Below are 21,910 nucleotides of genomic sequence, written 5' to 3' on the forward strand. Positions count from 1 at the left end.
ATGCCAATGTAGGATAACAAATACTTTAAACATGTAGGCTCCAGGAAAGTTCGCATCTCGGCTTCAGGAAAATGGCCGCCGCGATCTCCATCTGCGCACGCGCGGCATCCCGCGGCCATTTTCCTGAAGCCCTGGGCAGCAGAGCGCTCCATCTGCGCACGCGCGGCCACAGGAAGATGGCCGCCGCCACCGATCACCAGGGGAATAGCGCAGATCGCGCTATTTTCTCTCCCCTGTGCAGTGGATTCTGGACTTGGGCATGCGCAAACCACTACGCCACCAACGGAAAAATAAGCAAGATCTGGGGGAAGACACCACGCCCATCTGACCAGACCAGCCTGATTGACAGGCGAAAATGGCTACTTTGGTAACGTATTTTGGCAGCATAGGTGGGGAATCGGGGTCCACAAAATACACTATTGTAATGCACAGCTCAGGCCCTATTTAACAGTATTTTTATCTCATACGGAAAAAACGGGGTGACAGGTTCCCTTTAAATTTTTCAAAAATACACATCGGGAAAAAATTCACGGAAAACTCAATAGTGGGAACTTATAGGGTCAGATGGACAGGGATGAAAACTCTACTATTTACATATGGTGCATAACTATAAGAGAAAAAGGATAAGAACATTTCTGTGTGGGCAGCTTTAATGAGAGCCAGCACCTCTCGCTCCACCACCTAAGGCCGGTTTCACACGTCAGTGGCTCCGGTACGTGAGGTGACAGTTTCCTCACGTACCGGAGACACTGACACACGTAGACCCATAAAAATCAATGCATCTGTTCAGATGTCATTGATTTTTTGCGGACCGTGTCTCCGTGTGCCAAACACGGAGACATGTCAGTGTTCGTGGGAGCGCACGTTTTACACGGACCCAATAGAGTCAATGGGTCCGCGTAAAACACGGACCTCACACGGACATTCTCCGTCTGGGGTCCGTGTGCGTGCAGGAGACAGCGCTACAGTAAGCGCTGTCCCCCCCACATGGTGCTGAAGCCGGTATTCATATCTTCCCTGTAGCAGCGTTTGCTATAGAGAAAATATGAAGAATAGTGTTAAAAATAAAGATCCATGTGTCCGCCGCCCCCCCACCCCCTGTGCGCCCCCCCGCTGGTCAGAAAATACTTACCCGCTCCCTCGCTCCTTCCTGGTCTGGCCGCGCCTCCTACTGTATGCGGTCACGTGGGGCCGATCATTTACAATCATGAATAGTCGGCTCCGCCCCTATGGGAGGTGGAGCCACATATTCATGACTGTAAATGATCGGCCCCACGTGACCGCATGCAGGAGAAGCCGCGGCCAGACCAGGAAGGAGCGACAGCCGACGGGGGACCCGGGTAAGTATTTTCTGACCAGCGGGGGGGGGCGCACAGGGGGTGGGGGGGCGGCGGACACCTAAATCTTTATTTTTAACACTATTCTTCATATTTTCTCTGCAGCAAACGCTACTGCAGAGAGGATATGAATCGCAGCTTCAGCAGCTTCAGCACCATGCAGAGTGGGTACCACACGCTCCGTGTGGTACCCACTCGCCATACGGGCGGCACACGTGTGCCGCACGTATGGCCTCCGTGAGTTCCCAGGCACACGGACACGGATAACTCCGGTACCGATTTATTCCGGTACCGGAATTATCTGGACGTGTGGGACAGCCCTAAAGGTTACCGACATTTTTAAAGGGTCTATAATTTGTCGATATGCCTGTTAAGAAATCCAAGCTACTGCTCTACACAGCTGAATGACATTTGTAAAAACCAATGCGGAAACAACAATGGTCAGATGTGTCCTTTTTTCACATGTTCATTCCATTTGATTAAAAAAAAGTAATGAAACTAAAAAGGAGATTTAGAGATCACAAGACGCAAGCTTTCATCTCCGCACTCTCATTTCTGGTGAGCTTACTAAGAATTTGTGATACCATCAAACAGTGTCAGGCCAGATCAGATTTCACAACGCCTCTTGTCCTGACTGTTCAAAGGAAACCACTTTCATGAAAAAAAAAAAAAAAAAAAAAAAAGGAAACAAAAAACACAGCTGAAACCAGATACAATATTAAATATTTAGAGCCAGAGGAGCAAACCGGAACATGTGACGTTTAACAGAAGCTCATGTTCTGACCCCCTTCTCTGTAAGAAGGCCACTGGTCCTGTAGGGCACAGGTACATGTACCGCCATCCCTTATAGCAGAACACTGATACAAATAGAGGTGGCAAACACAAGACCGAAATCTTACTGCGAACGGAGTGCAGTTATATGGTGTGAAATGATTAAAGGGGTCATCTTGGAAGAGGAAGAAGAACTACTTAGGAGAATGAATGGGTGACGTGCTAGAGATTTAGCCATGGAGCCATCTGCTTCCACGGATAAGACAATGTGACAAAACCAAATGCTAATTTGGCCCAGACCGGCCGTGGCACTGAATTACGTTCTAAAGGGAGGATCAGTACGGATGATTACCAGGAAGACGGTGTGTAGGGTCTCCGCTCATATAAATATATATACACGATGTCACAAAGTGGCACTGGCCTCGCCAACCTCAGACATAGAAGAGGATGGAAGATATTCCTGGCAACATAGTGACTGGCCAAGGTCCCAGGCAGCACCACAGCATGGCAGAGCCCAGTGCATGGGGCCCACCTGGGATCACTGCTAGAAATGGAGCATCTGACACTGCTGATGGCACAGAAGTATGTACACCCCCATCATGGCACTATACACCCGGCTGGGGTCATTGTCCGCCTCACCGTATATCATGGCCAGGCCAGTCTCATGCAGGAAGCGTGCCCGACGGTGTTTAAAGAGCCAGATGGTGAGGATGGTGAGGGTGAGCAGCAGGATGAATGTCAGCAGGCTCACACTGTCCTGCCTGTGGCTCTCCTCTGCCTCCTTCTCTGTAGCGATCTCCTCCATGGCGCTGTCCTCAGCCTGTGTCCAGGGGATCCAGGGGATGAGCAGATACAGAAGCCTGTGCATGGTGGAGCAGAGCTGCTGCTGCCTCCCCAATCCTGTGGATTCCCCGCTTGTCAGCAGCGGCAGAGCCCACGCCGGCTGCTCAGCACCGCTCTGCACAGCACACACGGCTCATCCTCCGCCTCCTCCCGGCGACAACTAGTAGAGTCTCCAGTGCGCAGAATCCCCCTCTGCAAGCCCATAGCGGCTCACTGCAGCGCTGCATCACACAGCAGCACGACCTGCTGAGCTCCGCCCCCGGACCCGCCCCTGGGAGGAGGGCAAGGCCTGACCCTTCAGGTTAGTAACAGACTGAAGGGCATAATAGTAATGTGTATATGGGAGAGCTGGCAACATCTGGCAGGTGGGATAGGTACAGTCTACACTGCGGGAGTGTAGGAAGAATGTGCCTGGGAAGCTAACCATGGTGAAATGTGGAGAAAAATGTGCCAGGGGAAGTTGGCCATGGTGAAATGTGAAGACAAATGTGCCAGGGGAAGCTAATCATGGTGAAATGTGCCAGGGGAAGCTAACCATGGAGAAATGTGAAGAAAATGTGCCAGGGGAAGCTAACTATGGAGAAACTAGCTATTTCCAGCCAGCTAACGCTCGGCTCCCTCATTGCTATGTAATGTGGTGGGGGGCGGGATTATGTGTGGTGATGTGGTGGGGGGCGGGATTATGTGTGGTGATGTGGTGGGGGGCGGGATTATGTGTGGTGATGTGGTGGGGGGGCGGAATTATGTGTGGTGATGTGGTGGGGGGGCGGAATTATGTGTGGTGATGTGGTGGGGGGCGTGATTATGTGTGGTAATGTGGGGGGCGGGATTATGGGTGGTGATGCGGTGGGGGGCGGGATTATGTGTGGTGGGGGCGGGATTATGTGTGGTGATGTGGTGGGGGGCGGGATTATGTGTGGTGATGTGGTGAGGGCGGGATTATGTGTGGTGATGTGGTGGGGTGCGGGATTACGTGTGGTAATGGGGTGGGGTGCGGGATTACGTGTGGTAATGGGGTGGGGGGGCGGGATTACGTGTGGTAATGTATTATGTGTGGTAATGGGGGGAGGGATTACGTGTGGTGATGTTGTGGGGGGCAGGATTATGTGTGGTAATGGGGTGGGGGGCAAGATTATGTGTGGTAATGGGGTGGGGGGCCAAATTATGTGTGGTGATGTGGTGGGGGGCGGGATTATGCGTGGTGATGTGGTAGGGGGCGGGATTATGTGTAGTAATGTGGGGGGTGGGATTATGTGTGGTGATGTGGTGGGGGCGGGATTATGTGTGGTGATGTGGTAGGGGGGCGGGATTATGTGTAGTAATGTGGGGGGTGGGATTATGTGTGGTGATGTGGTGGGGGCGGGATTATGCGTGGTGATGTGGTAGGGGGCGGGATTATGTGTAGTAATGTGGGGGGCGGGATTATGTGTGGTGATGTGGTGGGGGGGCGGGATTATGTGTGGCCATGTGGGGGGCGGGATTATGTGTGGCGATGTGGGGGGCGGGATTATGTGTGGTAATGTGGTGGGGGCAGGATTATGTGTGGTATTTGGTGGGAGGGCGGGATTATGTGTGGTATTTGGTGGGAGGGCGGGATTATGTGGTATTTGGTGGTGGCGGGATTATGTGTGGCGATGTGGGGGCGGGATTATGTGTGGCGATGTGGTGGGGGGCGGGATTATGTGTGGTGATGTGGGGGGGCGGGATTATGTGTGGTGGTGTGGGGGCGGGATTATGTGTGGTGATGTGGGGGGGCGGGATTATGTGTGGTGATGTGGGGGCAGGATTATGTGTGGTGGGGGGCGGGATTATGTGTGGTGATGTGTTGGGGTGGGATTATGTGTGGTGATGTGGTGGGGGGGCGGGATTATGTGTGGTGATGTGGTGGGGGGGCGGGATTATGTGTGGTAATGTGGTGGGGGGCGGGATTATGTGTGGTATTTGGTGGGGGACGGGATTATGTGTGGTGATGTGGTGGGCGGGCGGGATTATGTGTGGTGATGTGGTGGGGGGCGGATTATGTGTGGTGGTGGGGGGGCGGGATTGTGTGTGGTAATGGGGTGGGGGGCGGGATTGTGTGTGGTAATGGGGTGGGTGGCAGGATTGTGTGTGGTAATGGGGTGGGGGGCAGGATTATGTGTGGTGATGTGGTGGGGGGCGGGATTATGTGTGGCGATGTCGTGGGGGCGGATTATGTGTGGTGGTGGGGGGCGGGATAATGTGTGGTAATGGGGTGGGGGGCGGGATTATGTGTGGTGTTGTGGTGGGGGGCGGGGTTGTGTGTGGTGGGGGGCGGGATTATGTGTGGTGATGTGGTGGGGGGCGGGATTATATGTGGTGGGGGCGGGATTGTATGTGGTAATGTGGTGGGGGGCGGGATTGTGTGTGGTAATGTGGTGGGGGGGCGGGATTGTGTTTGGTAATGTGGCTGGCGGGATTGTGTGTGGTAATGGGGTGGGGGCGGAGCTACTGTGCAGGGGGCGGGATTAGCGATTAATCACGATGCCTCTTATATATATAGATGTGCCAGGGGAAGCTAACCATGGAGAAATGTGCCTGGGAAGCTACCCATGGGTAAATGTGAAGAAAAATGTGCCTGAATAAGCTATCCATGGTGAAATATGAAGAAAAATGTTTCAGGGGAAGCTAATAATGGTGACGTGAAGACAAATGTGCCAGGGGAAGCTAACCATGGTGAAATGTGAAGAAAATGTGCCAGGGGAAGCTAACCATTGAGAAATGTGCCTGGGAAGCAAACCATTAAGAAATGTGAAGAAAAATGTGCCTGGAAGCTACTTATGGTGAAATGTGAAGACAAATGTGCCATAGACCAGCTAATTAGTAAATGTGAAGACACATGTGCCAAGAAAAGCTAACCATGGAGACATGTTCACCACAAATCTATTGAGTTGATTAGGGCTGCAAGTGTTTATTGTCAGTAGCTCCGCTGGAGCTATGGCCTGGCTGATATAGGAGTGACAAAGGGGTGAGGTTTTGCGATTTGAAACTGGATTCCTAAAATAAATTAATTTTAATAATGTGCTTTTTTAAAAAGTTTTTTTTCCTCCCAGATAATATTCACCGGCGAGTTTCCACTGCTGCCCCCAGTGTCCGGCAATGGCTGTGACGCTGATGTCACGTCCACATTGTGGCATACAGTGAGCTCAGGAGCTCTGCCAGTGTAGACGGACAGCCCCCTTGACAGCCACTGAGCTCTCACTGATGGCACTCTGCAGCTAATGTCAGACACCAGGAGCAATAGCAGAGATTTACCCATGGACCTGGGGAATGTGAGCATAATGCAATTTGTTATCTCAGGGCAGAACATTATCTGAAAAGGAATAATCCCTCTATGGTTAAGTTCCCACAATGGGTTTGACGCTGCATATTTTTGCTGAGCAAAAAAATAAGTGTGTAGTTCAATCAAAGTGAATGGGATTTATAGAAATCTTTTGCCTACAGTGGGGTTTTTTCATGCTGCCATACTGAACTGCGATGTGTTTTTGAAATCTGCAAAATGTCAATTTCTCTTGCAAGTATGCTGAGTTTTATGCTTGATTTTCCTCATAGGAATGTTTTAAACTCCAGGTTCCTGGTTGTTACAGTGGCATTGCTTTCCTCACGGGGAGAGTGATGTCACGCTTGGAAGCGATGAAGAATCTCTTTTATCAGGTAATCACAAACATGAAACATGTTCATACTCCTGGCCATAAGGGGGAGCTCTAATCCAGCTTGTGGGTGGCTCCCCTAGATATATATTCTGGTCTGGAGGGAAAGTCAGTCAGTGAGTGTCAGACAGCAGACTGGAGCAGTGCGAGGCAGAGAGGAAAGTGAGGGGCCGTGCAGCCACGAAGGTGCTGCAGCTCCTGGAAAGAGAAAGGAAAGCTGAACAGATTGTAGAGAGCGTGAAGGAGAAAAGAGGCACAGGCAAAGTGAAGAGCTGGGGAGAAGCTGCGACTGAGCTTCTTCCACGCTGAAGCACATGAAACCAGTAGCCGGAAGAATGAGGTTGTGCAGTATTCTACATCTCACAGCAGAAACTGGCAGGACAGCAGATTGCAAGTCACCTGTCCACCATACACCTGAAGACACAGTAACGCATAGAGCCCGGGTCGTGATAAAGATCCTGTAAAAAGGCTCGAGTTACCTGTCATACAGGTATTGTCCTACCTAAAGGGGCACAGAGAGAACACGTGAGGACTTTGTGTGGGGCCTAAGGTAGCAAGGGACTACATCACAGCGCTAGAGGGAAGGCTTCCAACTCCACCTGGTAAGGGGAATTCCAGGTTCGCTTCCAAGCCCGCCGGACCATACCAGCACCTGTGATTCGGTGTAAGATCTTTTGGAACTCCTAAAGTGAATCCACAGATCCACGACAACGAACCTCCCAAGGGTGAGCTGACCCGGTGGACCACCCCCAATACAGGGAGCGTTAGGGGCAGGCCCGAGGGAGACTATTGCCGCAGAAGCTGATACCCAGGGACAGAAAGTAGGAGCGGGAAAGAAGCTGGACCGGTTGGGTAAAGAAAGGACTCAGAGCAAGCTGGGTACGACAGGGACACAGGACAGGCAGACTATGGCAGAGGCACAGGGCAGACTGGCTATGGCAGATGCACAGGGCAGACTGGCTATGGCAGAGACACAGGACAGACTGGCTATGGCGGAGACACAGGACAGACTGGCTATAGCGGAGACACAGGACAGACTGGTTATGGCAGAAACACAGGGCAGACTGGCTATGGCGGAGACACAGGGCAGACTGGCTATGGTGGAGACACAGGACAGACTCGCTATGGCGGAGACACAGGACAGATTGGTTATGGCAGAGACACGGCAGACTGGCTATGGCGGAGACACAGGGCAGACTGGCTATGGTGGAGGCACAGGGCAAGGAGGGACCTGGGTCACATGAAAAGGCAAATGAGAATAAGGCATGGAGCAGAGGAAGGAGTCACCTTAAATAGACTGAGTGCTGCAGGACTTCTGGGTCAGGATCCTCCAGAGTCATAGAGTGGAGGAACGGAGCGTCTGCAGACCAGAGAGAGGAAGTGCGTGTGCACAGAAGGAGTTGGACAGAGAGGTGCGCATGCACACCCGACGAGAGCCAGGGACTGGCGGCGAGTCTGGAGGAGAAGAGATCGGAAGGTGCGCGCACACTGCAGGAGCGCGCCGGGACGGGTAAGTATGTCGGCGAGCAGAGGAGTGAGCGGCAAGCACGGCGGCAGGTGCAGCAGCAGGTGCAGCGGCACGAAGTGGCGTTGTGACATTCGGTACCCTGGACTGTGGCTGCCTTGCATCAGTGAAAAGGTAAAGAGACTGCAATCCTGTGTCCTACGTTTCTTTCTACACCATCAGGACCCATATAGTCCTGCCAATCCGCCAGCCTCACTTCCGGACCACGCCAGTACTCCCGGTGCCAGCTTCTACTCATATACCCGGTATCCTCCAGTCAGCTCTGCAACACCCGCTAACCTTGCTGGTCCGTCTGTTCCGCTAGGACAGCCGCCACGAGTACGGGGTCTAACTGAAGGTAGCACCTGTGTCCTCCAGGCATTCCATTCTGTCCCTGTTCGAGGGGACTTACTACGGGCGTCTGGGGCTCACGCAGTAACGCCCCCTTCGGAGCGCCCCGGACTGTGGTCTAGTGGTTCCACATCAAACCTTAATAAATAAGAATGTGAACTACTACATCTGTGCCTCCGTTTCCATTCGTTACACTATCCTTCCAGACATGCAGCAAAAGCTAGCTCTGACGATGTGTGTCAGTCAGGACCCAGGCTATATAGGTTATAGGAAACGCTAAACGTGCTAAGCTGAGATCCCTAGCTCCCAACATGGCCGATTAACCCCTGTTCTGTTAAAATAAAAGTACACCTTTAAAAAGGTGAAGTGCATCTTTTCAGCGCAGGAGTAGGGGCAATCAGACGCTGCAGTCTTCTGGCTCCTGTCTTTTACCCCATGACAGATGTAAGAAGCTTATTGATGGTTATAGGAAGCAATTGATTGCAGTTATTTATTCCAAATAGTTTGCAACCTAATATTAACTTGAGGGTGCCAACAATTTTGTCCGGCCAAGCTTTGGGTTTTTGTGTGAAATGATGTCCAATTTGCCTTTTTTTCTGTGTTTTTTTTGTCTTGTTACAATACACACAAATTAAATAAATATTTGTATAACAAAATGTGTAATTGCAATATTTTTCTGGGAGAAATACTTAATTTTCTTGAACAATTTCAAGGGTGCCAACAATTTGGCCATGACTGTATAAACCAGAATGGGAGGCATATAAACCAGGATAGGGGACATATATACCAGGATGGGCACAGATGGGAGACATATACAGTACAGACCAAAAGTTTGGACACACATTCTCATTTTAAAGATTTTTCTGTATTTTCTTGACTATGAAGATTGTACATTCACACTGAAGGCATCAAAACTATGAATTAACACGTGGAATTATATACTTAACAAAAAAGTGTGAAACAACTGAAAATATGTCTTATATTCTAGGTTCTTCAAAGTAGCCACCTTTTGCTTTGATGACTGCTTTGCACACTCTTGGCATTCTCTTGATGAGCTTGAAGAGGTAGTCACCGGGAATGGTCTTCCAACAATCTTTCCCAGAAATGCTTAGCTCTTGATGGCCCTTTTGCCGCCTTCACTCTGCGGTCCAGCTCACCCCAAACCATCTCGATTGGGTTCAGGTCTGGTGACTGTGGAGGCCAGGTCATCTGGTGTAGCACCCCATCACTCTCCTTCTTGGTCAAATAGCCCTTACACAGCCTGGAATTGTGTTTGGGGTCATTGTCCTGTTGAAAAATAAATGATGGTCCAACTAAACGCAAACCGGATGGAATAGCATGCCGCAGCAAGATGCTGTGGTAGCCATGCTGGTTCAGTATGCCTTCAATTTTGAATAAATCCCCAACAGTGTCACCAGCACAGCACCCCCACACCATCACACCTCCTCCTCCATGCTTCATGGTGGGAACCACACATGTAGAGTCCATCCGTTCACCTTTTCTGCGTCGCACAAAGACACGGTGGTTGGAACCAAAGATCTCAAATTTGGACTCATCAGACCAAAGCACAGATTTCCACTGGTCTAATGTCCATTCCTTGTGTCCTTTAGCCCAAACAAGTCTCTTCTGCTTGTTGCCTGTCCTTAGCAGTGGTTTCCTAGCAGCTATTTTACTATGAAGGCCTGGTGCACAAAGTCTCCTCTTAACAGTTGTCGTAGAGATGTGTCTGCTACTAGAACTCTGTGTGGCATTGACCTGGTCTCTAATCTGAGCTGCTGTTAACCTGCGATTTCTGAGGCTGGTGACTCGGATAACCTTATCCTCAGAAGAAGAGGTGACTCTTGGTCTTCCTTTCCTGGGGCGGCCCTCATATGAGCCAGTTTCTTTGTAGCGCTTGATGGTTTTTGCCACTGCACTTGGGGACACTTTCAAAGTTTTCCCTATTTTTCAGACTGACTGACCTTCATTTCTTAAAGTAATGACGGCCATTCGTTTTTCTTTACTTAGCTGCTTTTTTCTTGCCATACAACAAATTCTAACAGTATATTCAGTAGGACTATTTACTGTGTATCCACCAGACTTCTGCACAACACAACTGATAGTCCCAACCCCATTTATAAGGCAAGAAAGTCCACTTATTAAACCTGACAGGGCACACCTGTGAAGTGAAAACCATTCCCGGTAACTACCTACTACCTCAGGACACAGGCAGGGCATCAGGACACAGGAATACCGGATAGACAACTGGGACACTGGCGTGGCAGCCCAGGTCATCAGCTGGGACACTGGCATGGCAGCCCAGGGAATCAGTTACATCAGGACATAGAACACAGGAAGGACATCAGGACACAGGGTCACCGGCAGACATCAGACAGGAGCCATTCAGTTCCGGACATCCGACACGACCTACAGGCACCACCAGTCATCAGGCTCCAAGCTCCAGGCAGCAGTCGTCAGGCTTCGGGCATCGGACCTAGGAAGGAACTCAAGCCTGATGGTGCAAGCACCGCCGAACTGGACGTGAGCCAGACAGGGTTAACACCGCATGGTAGTCAGAGCACAGAGTAGTAGATGCTCAGCAGAAACACCAGTTTCAAGAGACTCAAAGTCACTGGGAGTGAGGCTCCAGATGCAAAGGGATTCCAGGAACATAATCACAGCAGACACAGTTCAGACAGGTTCAGGTACAGGACAGGGACAGGAACAAGGATTCGGGCCTGAATATACCGCCTCCAGGACAAGCGACAGAACAGGACAAAACAGGAATCAAGGTGTCAGTATTCCGGGTTTTCCAATTCACCTTGTGAATGATTTTGCCCTTTGTTAAGATGGAGTTTGCTGTTTTTGTCTGCCCTACTTCCTGTTCGTTTGTTTAAAACCCGGGTCAGGTGTCAGCCTCTTTGCTGGAGTATTCTGATTCTGTTCTCCTTCAGCTCAGCTGTTTGTTCTGAGTGTGTCTCTACCTCTGGCTCTGGACATTCCCTGCATATGTAAGCTACACTCTCTATGTTATCATTAGTCTGCTGACTTGGAACTTAACCCTTGGTTCATTCCTCCTGGTAAGAACTGTGTTTTTGGGACTATGTTTTTGGACTTTGTTTCTGGACTGTGTGTTGCTACTTAATCCTTCATTTACTCGCCCCGGTGGGAGCTGTTGGAAACAACACCAGTATAATACTTAAATGTGAATCTGTTTCTGAATTTACCCGTGTTTATGCAACATCTGGGATCAACTTGTGAACTAGTTTCTGTACTTACCCGTGTTCATGCCACACCTGGCATGAACTTGTGGACTTGTTCTGGACTTCCCTGTGTTTACTTCATACCTGGATTTGACTCTTTCTGCACCGACAGTGTTTGGATCTGCACCACGTCACCTATCAAACTCACCTTTTGATCACCTTGCTGAGGACTCTCCCTTAAGAACTCTGCCGATTTGCTGTATATGTTTCAAGGACTTGTTTCATTCCAGGACACTGTGGGTTATCAGTATATTGTTTTGGGTGTTATTGCTGTTGTACAAATACACTATTTGCACTAAAGAAACCCATCTCTGTCTGTTCATTGCCCCACACTATCAGAATCCTTGAGTTCCTACAATAGTATTACACAAGGCAAGGACTTTGGTACCAAAACATAGACAGGAGAGGTGCAGGAGCACAAACACACAAAGCAAAGTTCAGGAGCTTTGTGAGTAGCTCAGGCCCCGCCCATAGGGGGAACTTTATATAGGAGCTGCCCCTCAGCAATTGGCTGGGGACAGCATTTGAAGTACACACCCTAACCCTGATAAAAGCAGGGGAGGTGTGGCCACGCACGCCCTAAGCACAAACAGAAACCACTACAGCACAATCAGTGTAGGATCTGAGGCTCAGGGTACCTGACTGAAACTGCATGCACTGACCCACGTTGTCAGGTCTCTGAACTTTTTGATTACCTTTTGTGCATTACTGCCCTTTTCAAGATGGCGTCTTTGGTCTCATGTGCACTGTGTCTTCCTGCTATATAACTCCACCCCAGCCTTTAGTCTGTGCTAGAGTATTCTGCCTTGCATCCAGCTCCTGATGACTCCTTGGCTTTGCACCTGCTCCTGTGAACCTGTGTGGAGATCCTGCTACTCAGCTCTGAGTTTCTGCTGCATACATCGGTTTCCAGTAATCCTCCATCTGGCTGCTTGTGTTTGTTTCCAGCTGCATTTGCTGGACATGTAAGCTGTTGCTGCTCTGCTTAAACCTGAGACTTTTACCCAGGTCTCCATGGTTGTGCAAAGATATTATTTGAACTGCCTTATAAGCATATCTTTCTGTGTTTGGACTACCAAGGACTTATTCGTGTCAAGTATCCTCAAGAATAATTGTGCTTCATAGACTTTCTGTGTGATTGCATTTTCTTCTGAAGTTTCCTATAGACTGCTAAGCTGCGCTTAATATTTACACCAAGTGTTGTGGACTTGAGTTTCTCTCTGCACCTGTTTGAATCACCGTGTGATAATATAGACTTTACCACTTATAAAACTGTGTCCTGTAGTTGTCTTGTTCCATGCAAAGAGTCTCCTGAGTTATCCCTTATAAACATTACACACGTGGAAAGTCATGCACCAGCTGCAAATGACCTCACAACCCGCGGACAGCTTCACAGCAGCAATCAGGGACCGCACATGCGGATGGTCCTGCAATAGAAAAGACCCAACCACCATGTGCGGCTGCGCAGCAGAGCAGGGAACTGAGAAGGCTACATTCAGGTAACAGCCAACAGTATCCCAGCTCAAGTTAGGGGGAAAATAGTAAAGGGTTAAAGCAAACATATGCATTGTCATGCCGAAAACCAGAAACAGACAGAACGGCATGACAATAACATACAGTTGGTGAAAAGTGTTTCTCCCGTCCTGATTTCCTATACTTTTGCATGTTTGTCACACTTAAATGCTTCAGATCACCAAATAAATTTAAATATTAGACAAAGAAAACACAAGTTAACACAAAATGCAGTTTTAAAATGAAGGTCTTTATTATTAAGGCAAAAAGAAATCCAAACCTATAGGGCCCTGTGTGAAAAAGTGATTACCCCCTAAACCTAATAACTGGTTGGGCCACCCTTAGCAGAAACAACTGCAATCAAGCGTTTGTAATAACTGGCAATGAGTCTTTTACAATGCTTTTGAGGAATTTTCTCACACTCATCTTTGAGGAAGTGTTGTAATTCAGCCACTTTGGAGGGATGTGGAATCCGATCTAATGGAAAGACACCCTGACAGGGACCTGAACCCGCCACATCAGCAAAAAAGAGTGGTACGCTCTGGACTGCAAAAGACGTGTACCAACTTCAGTCCCTGCAGGCACAGCAGGCTAGGCCAGGCCAACTACCAAATGCCACCAATCCACCAGACTTGGAACCAGCAAGTAGGCCCTGGTGTGCCGTCCCAGTGCAACGTTATGATCCAGAATTTTCCTGGTCAGGGAATAGCAGCCGTTCAGAGCTACCCTGGCAAAGGAGATAAACAGTTTTTGCTTTTCAGTTTGAATATGACTAAAAAGAAATAAGTTAACTCTGTTGGGATGTGTTATTGCTGTTCCAGTTTAAAGAACTGCGGAATCATGAACTAGGCATGATCAAAACTTTCTTGTACATAGTTGGCACCTCTTTAGGCGCTTCCTACTGGTTTTACAAAGAACCGTTATAGAAACAGTTGCTAATGTTGCGTTAAATGATGATTTGTTTACAGACCTGAAGAAAAACCTGTTTGGCGTGGCCGAAGACAGGGTCAGGATACTACACCTTGTAGCCCACCCAAGACTACGTTGGGGGTTTACAAAACGGGTCCCCCGCACTGTTGTTGCTGTTATAAATTGACCTGAATATTGGATACACAATCTATATAGAAAATGTTGACTATGTCACACTTTGAGGTAGTGAAAATGTTTGGTAGAAGAACTTTATGCAGATAGTGTTGAAGAAAATATAGTAAAAGTTAGTAAATTAAAGTTAAACTAATGTTTGTTTTTGCACTTCGATTAAAGGAGGTCTTAAAGATAATAATAATAAATATAATAATCTTTATTTTTATATAGCGCTAACATATTACGCAGCGCTTTACAGTTTATACACATTATCATTGCTGTCCCCAATGGGGCTCACAATCTAAATTCCCTATCAGTATGTCTTTGGAATGTGGGAGGAAACCGGAGTGCCCGGAGGAAACCCACGCAAACACGGAGAGAACATACAAACTCTTTGCAGATGTTGTCCAAGGTGGGATTAGAACCCAGGACTCCAGCGCTGCAAGGCTGCTGTGCTAACCACTGCGCCACCGTGCTGCCCGTGCAGATAGAATACCGTAAGGGTAGTTGCCCTTTCATAGTAAAAGTTCTATTTTTGAAAAGTTATTTATAATATATAAATATGTTCCTGTAACATTAAAGTATTAATTACCTCCCATAAAGGGAAGCCTAAGCTTACACCTGTTTACCCTGTTTGTATGTATTTACAAAAATTTTGTACGGCATTTAATAACCTGTTATTATTGTTCTTCTTTTCCCAGTCCGGGAGTACTGGATTTAACAAGGGGGGAGTGTAACACCCCAGGGTCCTGGTTGTTACAGTGGCATTACTTTCCTCACGGGGAGAGTGATGTCACACTTGGAAGCAAGGGAAGATCTCTTCTATCAGGTAAACACAAACATGCAACATGTTCACACTCCAGGCCAGAAGGGGGAGCTCTAAACCCAGTTTAAGGGGAACTTCCCTATATATACTCTGGCTTGAAGGGAAAATAGTGAGTCTGTCAGGAGGACAGAGAAGAGGGCAGTCAGACATTGAGTGTCGGAAGGATGAAGGGGACGTGCAGCCAGAGGTGCTGCAGCTACTGGAGAAAGAGAATACAGAAGGAAAGAACAGATTGTAGAGAGCATGCAGAAGACTGAAGCACAGGAGAGTGACAACTGGGGAGGATAGCTGTGCCTGGGCTGCCTCCCTGCAGAGCGCAGATTCCAGTAGCCGGAAGACAGAGGTTGTGTTGGATTCTAAGAGGCACAGCAGAAACCGTCAGGACAGCTGGACTACATGTAACCTGTCCACCCTAACACTCAGGAGCCACAGTGGCACATAGAGCCCGGGTCATGATAGAGACCCTGTAAAAAGGCTCGAGCCACCTGTCACACGGGTTAGTGTCCCTTCTTTATGGAGGACAGAGAGAACCGTGAGGACCTTGATAGGAGCCACAGGTAGCAAGAGACTACACCACAGCACTAGTAGGAAGGCTTTCATCTCCACCTGGTAAAGGGGACTCTGAAATTGCTTCCAAGCCGGCCGGACCCTACCTGTACCTGTGATCTGGTGCCCTGGACTGCGGTTGCCTGAAGCCTTCAGTAAACCAGGTAAAGAGACTGCAAACCTGTGTCCTCCATTTCTTACCGCACCACCCACCATCTTCACCTACACAACGGGAGCCCTGGGGACCCAACTCCACCTGTGGGAAGTTATACCATCCATCTTCCATAACATCACCCCAGAGGACTCCTTTAAGCAGTGTCGGTCCCCATTGACCGAATACCACAGGTGGCATCACAAACACAAACTTTATTCCAAACCCCTTTAGGGACATTCCCTTTTACTTGGGCGCCCAGGGCCACAGACCGGGTCTCAGCCACCGTGACATCCCCTTTAAGTACCAGACCCGGTACAGAGTACCCCACGGCCCGGGCGACTGATATGTATGCTAATGCCAGCACATATTTAGAGATAAGATGAGCCAATTATATTGTTACAATGCATGAATACTAATAACCTATATAAGATGATGTTATGGGGTAATAAAGAGAGATCAGCTTTGATTCCTAATATATTAGAGCGGCTCTTCCATGCACGTATTTACATTTTACAACTTAACTTGGAACAGGCACAAGGTCTCAGAACGTCCCACGTTATGTAACGACGACCACCTCTAGATACAGGACCCTTCTCCTTCCTGAACGATATGATGGCCGCTTATTCCATGGTGATTAGTTCGATCACCTCTAGATACAGGATCTGTCTCCTTCCTGAACGGTATGATGGCCGTGTGCTCCACGATGATTAGCTAACATAAACAACCTCAATAAAAATACCTTTTATTAATATTACATTAAAATAAGGGATGTTCCCAAAACAGGATGCCATCCTGTTTTCTCTTGATCAGCACATCCAGGAAGGGTAGTTGTTCTTTGACGAGATCCGATGTGAAACGCATCTTCAGTTCATTGATGTTTATGCAGCGCCCCAGAGTCCTGGTCGTTGCAGTAACGTCGCTCTGCCGCTAAGGGGAGTGATGTTATGTCTGATTGCACTAAAGGAGTTCACCTGATCAGGTAACACTCACATTACACTTCACACTCCGGCCACCAGGGGGAGTGGTTCTATCTAGTAGGCCACTCCTCACACTCTGGTAAAACTGGGGGTTGGACAGGAAGACAGGGAGAAGTAACTGGGAAGAGCTAGTGAGAGGACCTGTCAGGGATGGGATCCTGGCAGACTCCTAAGAATAGCACAAACCAGTGAGCAACGGGGACACAGCAAAGAAGTGATAGAACCAGAAGGAGTCGTGCTGTAAGATCGAGGCAACATCCTTCTGAGGGACAACAGTCGGTGGCCGGAATGCCGAGCAAGTAAGAGACTACAAGTATTACTTCAAACCACGGCCGGACAGCCAATTATAGGTTGGCTGTCTCACTAAAACACCTAAGCAGACAACGGAGGCAGCTGTGGGAGAGGGGCGACTCTAGAGTCCCGGAAGAACTCCAGGCCTACCCCGTCATACGGGTGCGTCCTAGCCATATCATCTGGGGGACGGAGAGAACGAGCATCAGAGACAGACAGAAGCAGTTGTGAGGACTATCCCAGGGTGCTCAGCAGGGAAGGACTACAACACACAGGCGCTAGAAGGTAGACGCTGATTCCCACCTGTGAAGGGGACTCCTGATGTGCCTTCGGACCGGCCGGTCTCAGACAGCCCGGTTAACAGTGCCCTGGATTGGACACCTGAAGCCTTCAGTAAAGAGGTAAAGAGACTGCAACCTGGTGTCCTCGTTATTAACTGCGACCGGCACTACACCGCACCATAACATCATCTTATACCATCCACATCTATTACTGTACGCCCCTCAGCAGGGTCACGGACCGGGTCTAGCCACTGTGACAACCCCAGAGCAGAGACTCAGAGGCCCGGTACCGGGTAGCCCTCGGCCCTGCAGCAGTGGGGGCGCTACAACTTGGCGTCACGAACAGGATCTACTTAAGCCTGAAGAATCAGGTCATGTGTGCCTTGGAACTGTGATTTACTGTGCTTGGACTGTACTTTATTGCAAAGACTGTGTGCTGTCATTTACCGCCAAAATTCGCCATTGCCACGCACGGAAGGAGGAGCCTTAGCTTCGTGGGCGGAACCGGCCAAAAGAAGCGCGGAACGGAAAAGCGCGGTAAGGCGCCAATCCCGGAAGAGGAACTCCGACCTCCAGCAGGTTAGTGGGAGGAAGGGACAGCCATGTCCGAGTCGGGAGGAGAGGAGGTGGCGGCCGCAGCAGTGGATGCAGGGGCACCTCCGGTCCCCGTGGCGGACGAAGCCGCGGCCCTAATACCACCACTGGCAGCCCCGGAGCCCGCTGCCCCCATCAGCCAGTCGGACACCGCCGCTACCGCAAAGGCTATAATGCCCTTCTCTATGCCATACCTGCCCGGAGCGGCCTGGCTCCCACGATACTCCGGGGATTCACATACATTCACCGACTTTAAAGAAGGGATCTGCAGCCTGCTTGAGTTCTATCCCCTGACAGAGCCTCAGAAGGTCCATCTGATAACAAACCAACTCTTTGGGGCGGCTCTGAGAGAAATGAAATCCTGGCCCGCCGCGGATAAGGGAACGGCACAGCAGGTTTTTGCAAAGCTTAAAGCCACCTTCGATACCCGCACTGCTACCGAAATTAAACTGACTTTCTATGGGTGCAAGCAGAGGCCGCAGGATAGCTTACGGGATTATGCCCTTAATCTTCAGGAGGCGATGCGGGCCATTAAGCAGAGTGACCCTGACAGCATGCAGGATGAGGATAAACTCCTGAAGGAGCGGTTCATTGAGGGGCTCCTGTGCAGCCACCAAAGGGGTCAACTGCACTTCCTGGCCATGCAAAATCCAGACTTGACTTTTGCGCAATTCAAGGATAAAGCTATCCAGGCATGGCAGGAGCGACAGCCTAGCCGTGCAGCACCTCCCAGGCCTCCCGCTCTCACATACCACCAGGAGGTGGCGTCGGATGTTCCAGTCGCCGCCGAGGCCGATGCCCAGAGCCTAGAAGACGACTCCCCTGCAGGACTCCGCCTTCAGATGCAGGAGCTGACCAAGAGCGTTGCTGCCCTGGCCCGGACGGTGCGGTCCCTACAGGAGGCCCCCAAGGAGAAGATCCAGCTGGCCACCAGACTGGAGGATGTTCCCTGGATGCGACAGAGGAGGACCCCGCCGACCAGAGGCCGGTCCGACGATCGTTTCCATGAGGATGGACGACCCATCTGCTGGCGCTGTCATCAGGTTTGCCACCTTGCAAGGTACTGTCCTTTAAACGAGCAACCCCTGGGGCAAAGGGCCAACCCCCAGGAATAGGACGGTCAGGCCCACAGCATTGGAGAGCCAAATACATTGGAGGGCGACCAGTTCTTCCTGTAGTGGTTGACGGCATCCCCCTGAATGCTTTGCTGGACACCGGTTCTCAGGTGACGACTATGCCTTATGTACTCTATAAACGGTATTGGGAGGACACCGATATTACTCGTGGCCCCGATGACGATTTCACCATAATAGCCAGTAATGGTCAGCCATTGCCACAAGTGGGGTATAAAGAGGCCACTATTAAAGTGGGGCGGGTGGAATTGAAAGCCCAGGGGATTGTGATTGTTGATATTGACCGCCGAGAATGTAATCCCATGATGACTATCGGTACCAATGTTATAGAAAATTGTCTTGCAGAAGTTATTGTTTTGTTGCAACAGGTAGCCGAAACCGCTGGCCACAGCGAACAACGTGCCCTGCAAAAAGAAATCAGAGCTCTGATGCAGAGACAGCAGGTAGAGCTGACTGGTGGTGAGATTGGCCGTGTCACTGTGAGTGATTCAAACCCCATTGCGATACCCCCCAGGAGTGAAATGTTAATATGGTGTCGGGCAGCCATAGGTCTCAGGGGAAAGGACTACCAGGCCTTGGTAGAACCCGTGTATTCAGACAATAGGCCTACTATTCTGACAGCCCGGGGGGTGGTCGACGTGCGCCAGGGGAGGGTGCCCGTACGTGTCCTCAATTGTGGGGAGGAAGAGGTTCATCTCACCAAGTATGCCACGCTCGCCAAACTGTTGTTCACTGTCAACAATAGTGTGATACGGACACCTGAACCCTTGGTCCCGTCAAATGTGGCGGAGGACAACGGTTCTTCAGGACACTCGAAAGATTGGTGTCGGGAATTGCATGTGGGCACTGACTCTACCCCATCCCATCAAAAACAAGGGGCTTACAGGGTGGTTCATGAGTACAAGCAGGTATTCAGCAAACACCCCTTAGATTTTGGGCGGGTGAAAGGGATCCAACACCACATCCCCACGGGAGATCACCGACCCATAAAAGAGAGATACCGCCCTGTACCCCCAGCCCATTACCAGTGTGCCAAGGACATGTTGCGAGAAATGAAGGAGGCTGGGGTGGTGAGAGACAGTTGTAGCCCCTGGGCAGCTCCATTAGTCCTGGTTAAAAAGAAGGATGGTACAATGAGGATGTGTGTTGATTATAGACAGTTGAATCGCATTACACATAAAGACGCATACCCACTGCCCAGGATAGAGGAGTCTCTGGCTGCCTTAAAATCTGCTAACTACTTTTCTACCTTAGATCTCACCAGTGGGTACTGGCAGGTTCCCGTGGCAGAGGCGGACAAAGAAAAGACGGCCTTCACGACGCCGATGGGGCTCTGCGAGTTCAACTACATGCCTTTCGGATTGTGTAATGCCCCGGGGACGTTCCAGAGGATGATGGAATGCTGTCTGGGGCAAAAGAACTTTGAGACCGTACTGCTGTATTTGGATGATGTCATTGTCTTCTCTAAGACCTACAAAGACCATCTGAAGCACCTGGCCGAGGTGTTTGAAGCCCTGTCCAACTTTGGCTTAAAGGTGAAACCGTCCAAATGTCATCTGCTGAAACCCAAAGTGCAGTACCTGGGCCATGTGGTGAGCGCCGAAGGAGTGGCCCCAGACCCCGACAAGGTCACGGTGATCCAAGACTGGCCGAAGCCCAGCAACCTCCACGAAGTCCGGCAGTTCCTCGGACTGGTAGGCTACTACCGAAGGTTCATCAAGGACTTCACCAAGAAGGCCGCACCCTTGCAAGACCTGTTGGTGGGCCAATCAAAGAAGGCCAAGGGGAAGAACGCCCCATTTGACTGGAACGAGGGGCTGGAAGGATCCTTCACGTGTTTGAAGTCGGCACTGGCGGGAGAAGAGGTACTGGCCTATCCTGAATAAGACCAACCGTTTGTGCTGTACACGGATGCCAGCAATGTGGGATTGGGAGCCGTGCTGTCCCAGGTCCAGAAAGGCAAGGAGAGGGTGATCGCTTACGCCAGCAGGAAGCTTCGTCCCACGGAAAGGAACCCTGACAACTATAGTTCCTTTAAACTGGAGTTCCTTGCCATCGTCTGGGCAGTGACAGAGAGGTTCAAACACTACCTGGCCTCAGCGAAATTCACCGTCTTCACGGACAACAATCCGCTAACACATCTGGATACAGCCAAGCTCGGGGCCTTGGAGCAGCGGTGGATGGCCCGGCTGTCCAACTGCAACTTCACCATCAAGTACCGGGCAGGACACAAGAATGCCGATGCCTTGTCTCGGATGCCCAATTTGCCAGAAGCAGAGGAAGACCCGGAGGCACTTGAAGAGGTGGAGCTGCCCGCATTCCATCGCCCTAAAGCCACTCAGAATTCCCATCATGTGAGGAACAGGCATAAGAACCAACCGGATGCTACGCTGAACCCCCTGCCCCATCACGGGTGGGCGGAAACCGAGGATGGTGACCCCGCGGTCCGTCGGGTGAAAGAGCTCTTGACGCAGGCAGGGTTACGTCCCGGCCCAGATGACCCACAGGAAACCCAACAGCTGTGCAAGGGGAGAAGCAAACTGTTTATCCATGATGGCAAGCTGTGCAGGAGAAGCATCGATCCACGTACTCATGAATTGGTGTGGCAGATAGTGGTGCCAAGGCGAGATGCGCCCATGGTTCTGGGAGCCTACCATGATGGAGCCGGACAATTCGGATGGAGGAAGCTAGAGAGGCTGCTCCGAGGGAGGTTCTATTGGATTGGCATGAAGAGAGCCATTGAGAAGTGGTGTCGGGAGTGCGGTCCATGTAGCCTACGCCGGAAGGACCGTGACAG

General features: G+C 50.2%; 1 protein-coding gene and 1 long non-coding RNA gene across 3 annotated transcripts in view; one reads left to right on the forward strand and one right to left on the reverse strand.

Moving 5' to 3' along the window:
* SLC9A7 (solute carrier family 9 member A7) overlaps window positions 1-3,578 on the reverse strand; it is a 143,587-nt gene extending 140,009 nt beyond the window's left edge. The window contains exon 1 of one of the 2 annotated variants that reach the window (XM_077296896.1): window positions 2,748-3,578. In XM_077296896.1, the coding sequence (XP_077153011.1) occupies window positions 2,748-2,976 (229 nt within the window). In that variant the 5' untranslated portion in view covers window positions 2,977-3,578. The remainder of the gene's footprint in view (window positions 1-2,747) is intronic. The other variant, XM_077296897.1, reaches the window with a different exon arrangement.
* Window positions 3,163-21,910, forward strand: part of LOC143816479 (uncharacterized) — a 75,986-nt gene continuing 57,238 nt past the window's right edge. The window contains exons 1-3 of the long non-coding RNA XR_013223952.1: window positions 3,163-3,252; window positions 6,522-6,623; window positions 15,013-15,847. This is a non-coding gene — a long non-coding RNA (uncharacterized LOC143816479). The remainder of the gene's footprint in view (window positions 3,253-6,521; window positions 6,624-15,012; window positions 15,848-21,910) is intronic.

The sequence above is a fragment of the Ranitomeya variabilis genome, chromosome 3, assembly GCF_051348905.1.
Source record: "Ranitomeya variabilis isolate aRanVar5 chromosome 3, aRanVar5.hap1, whole genome shotgun sequence".
Taxonomy (NCBI): domain Eukaryota; kingdom Metazoa; phylum Chordata; class Amphibia; order Anura; family Dendrobatidae; genus Ranitomeya; species Ranitomeya variabilis.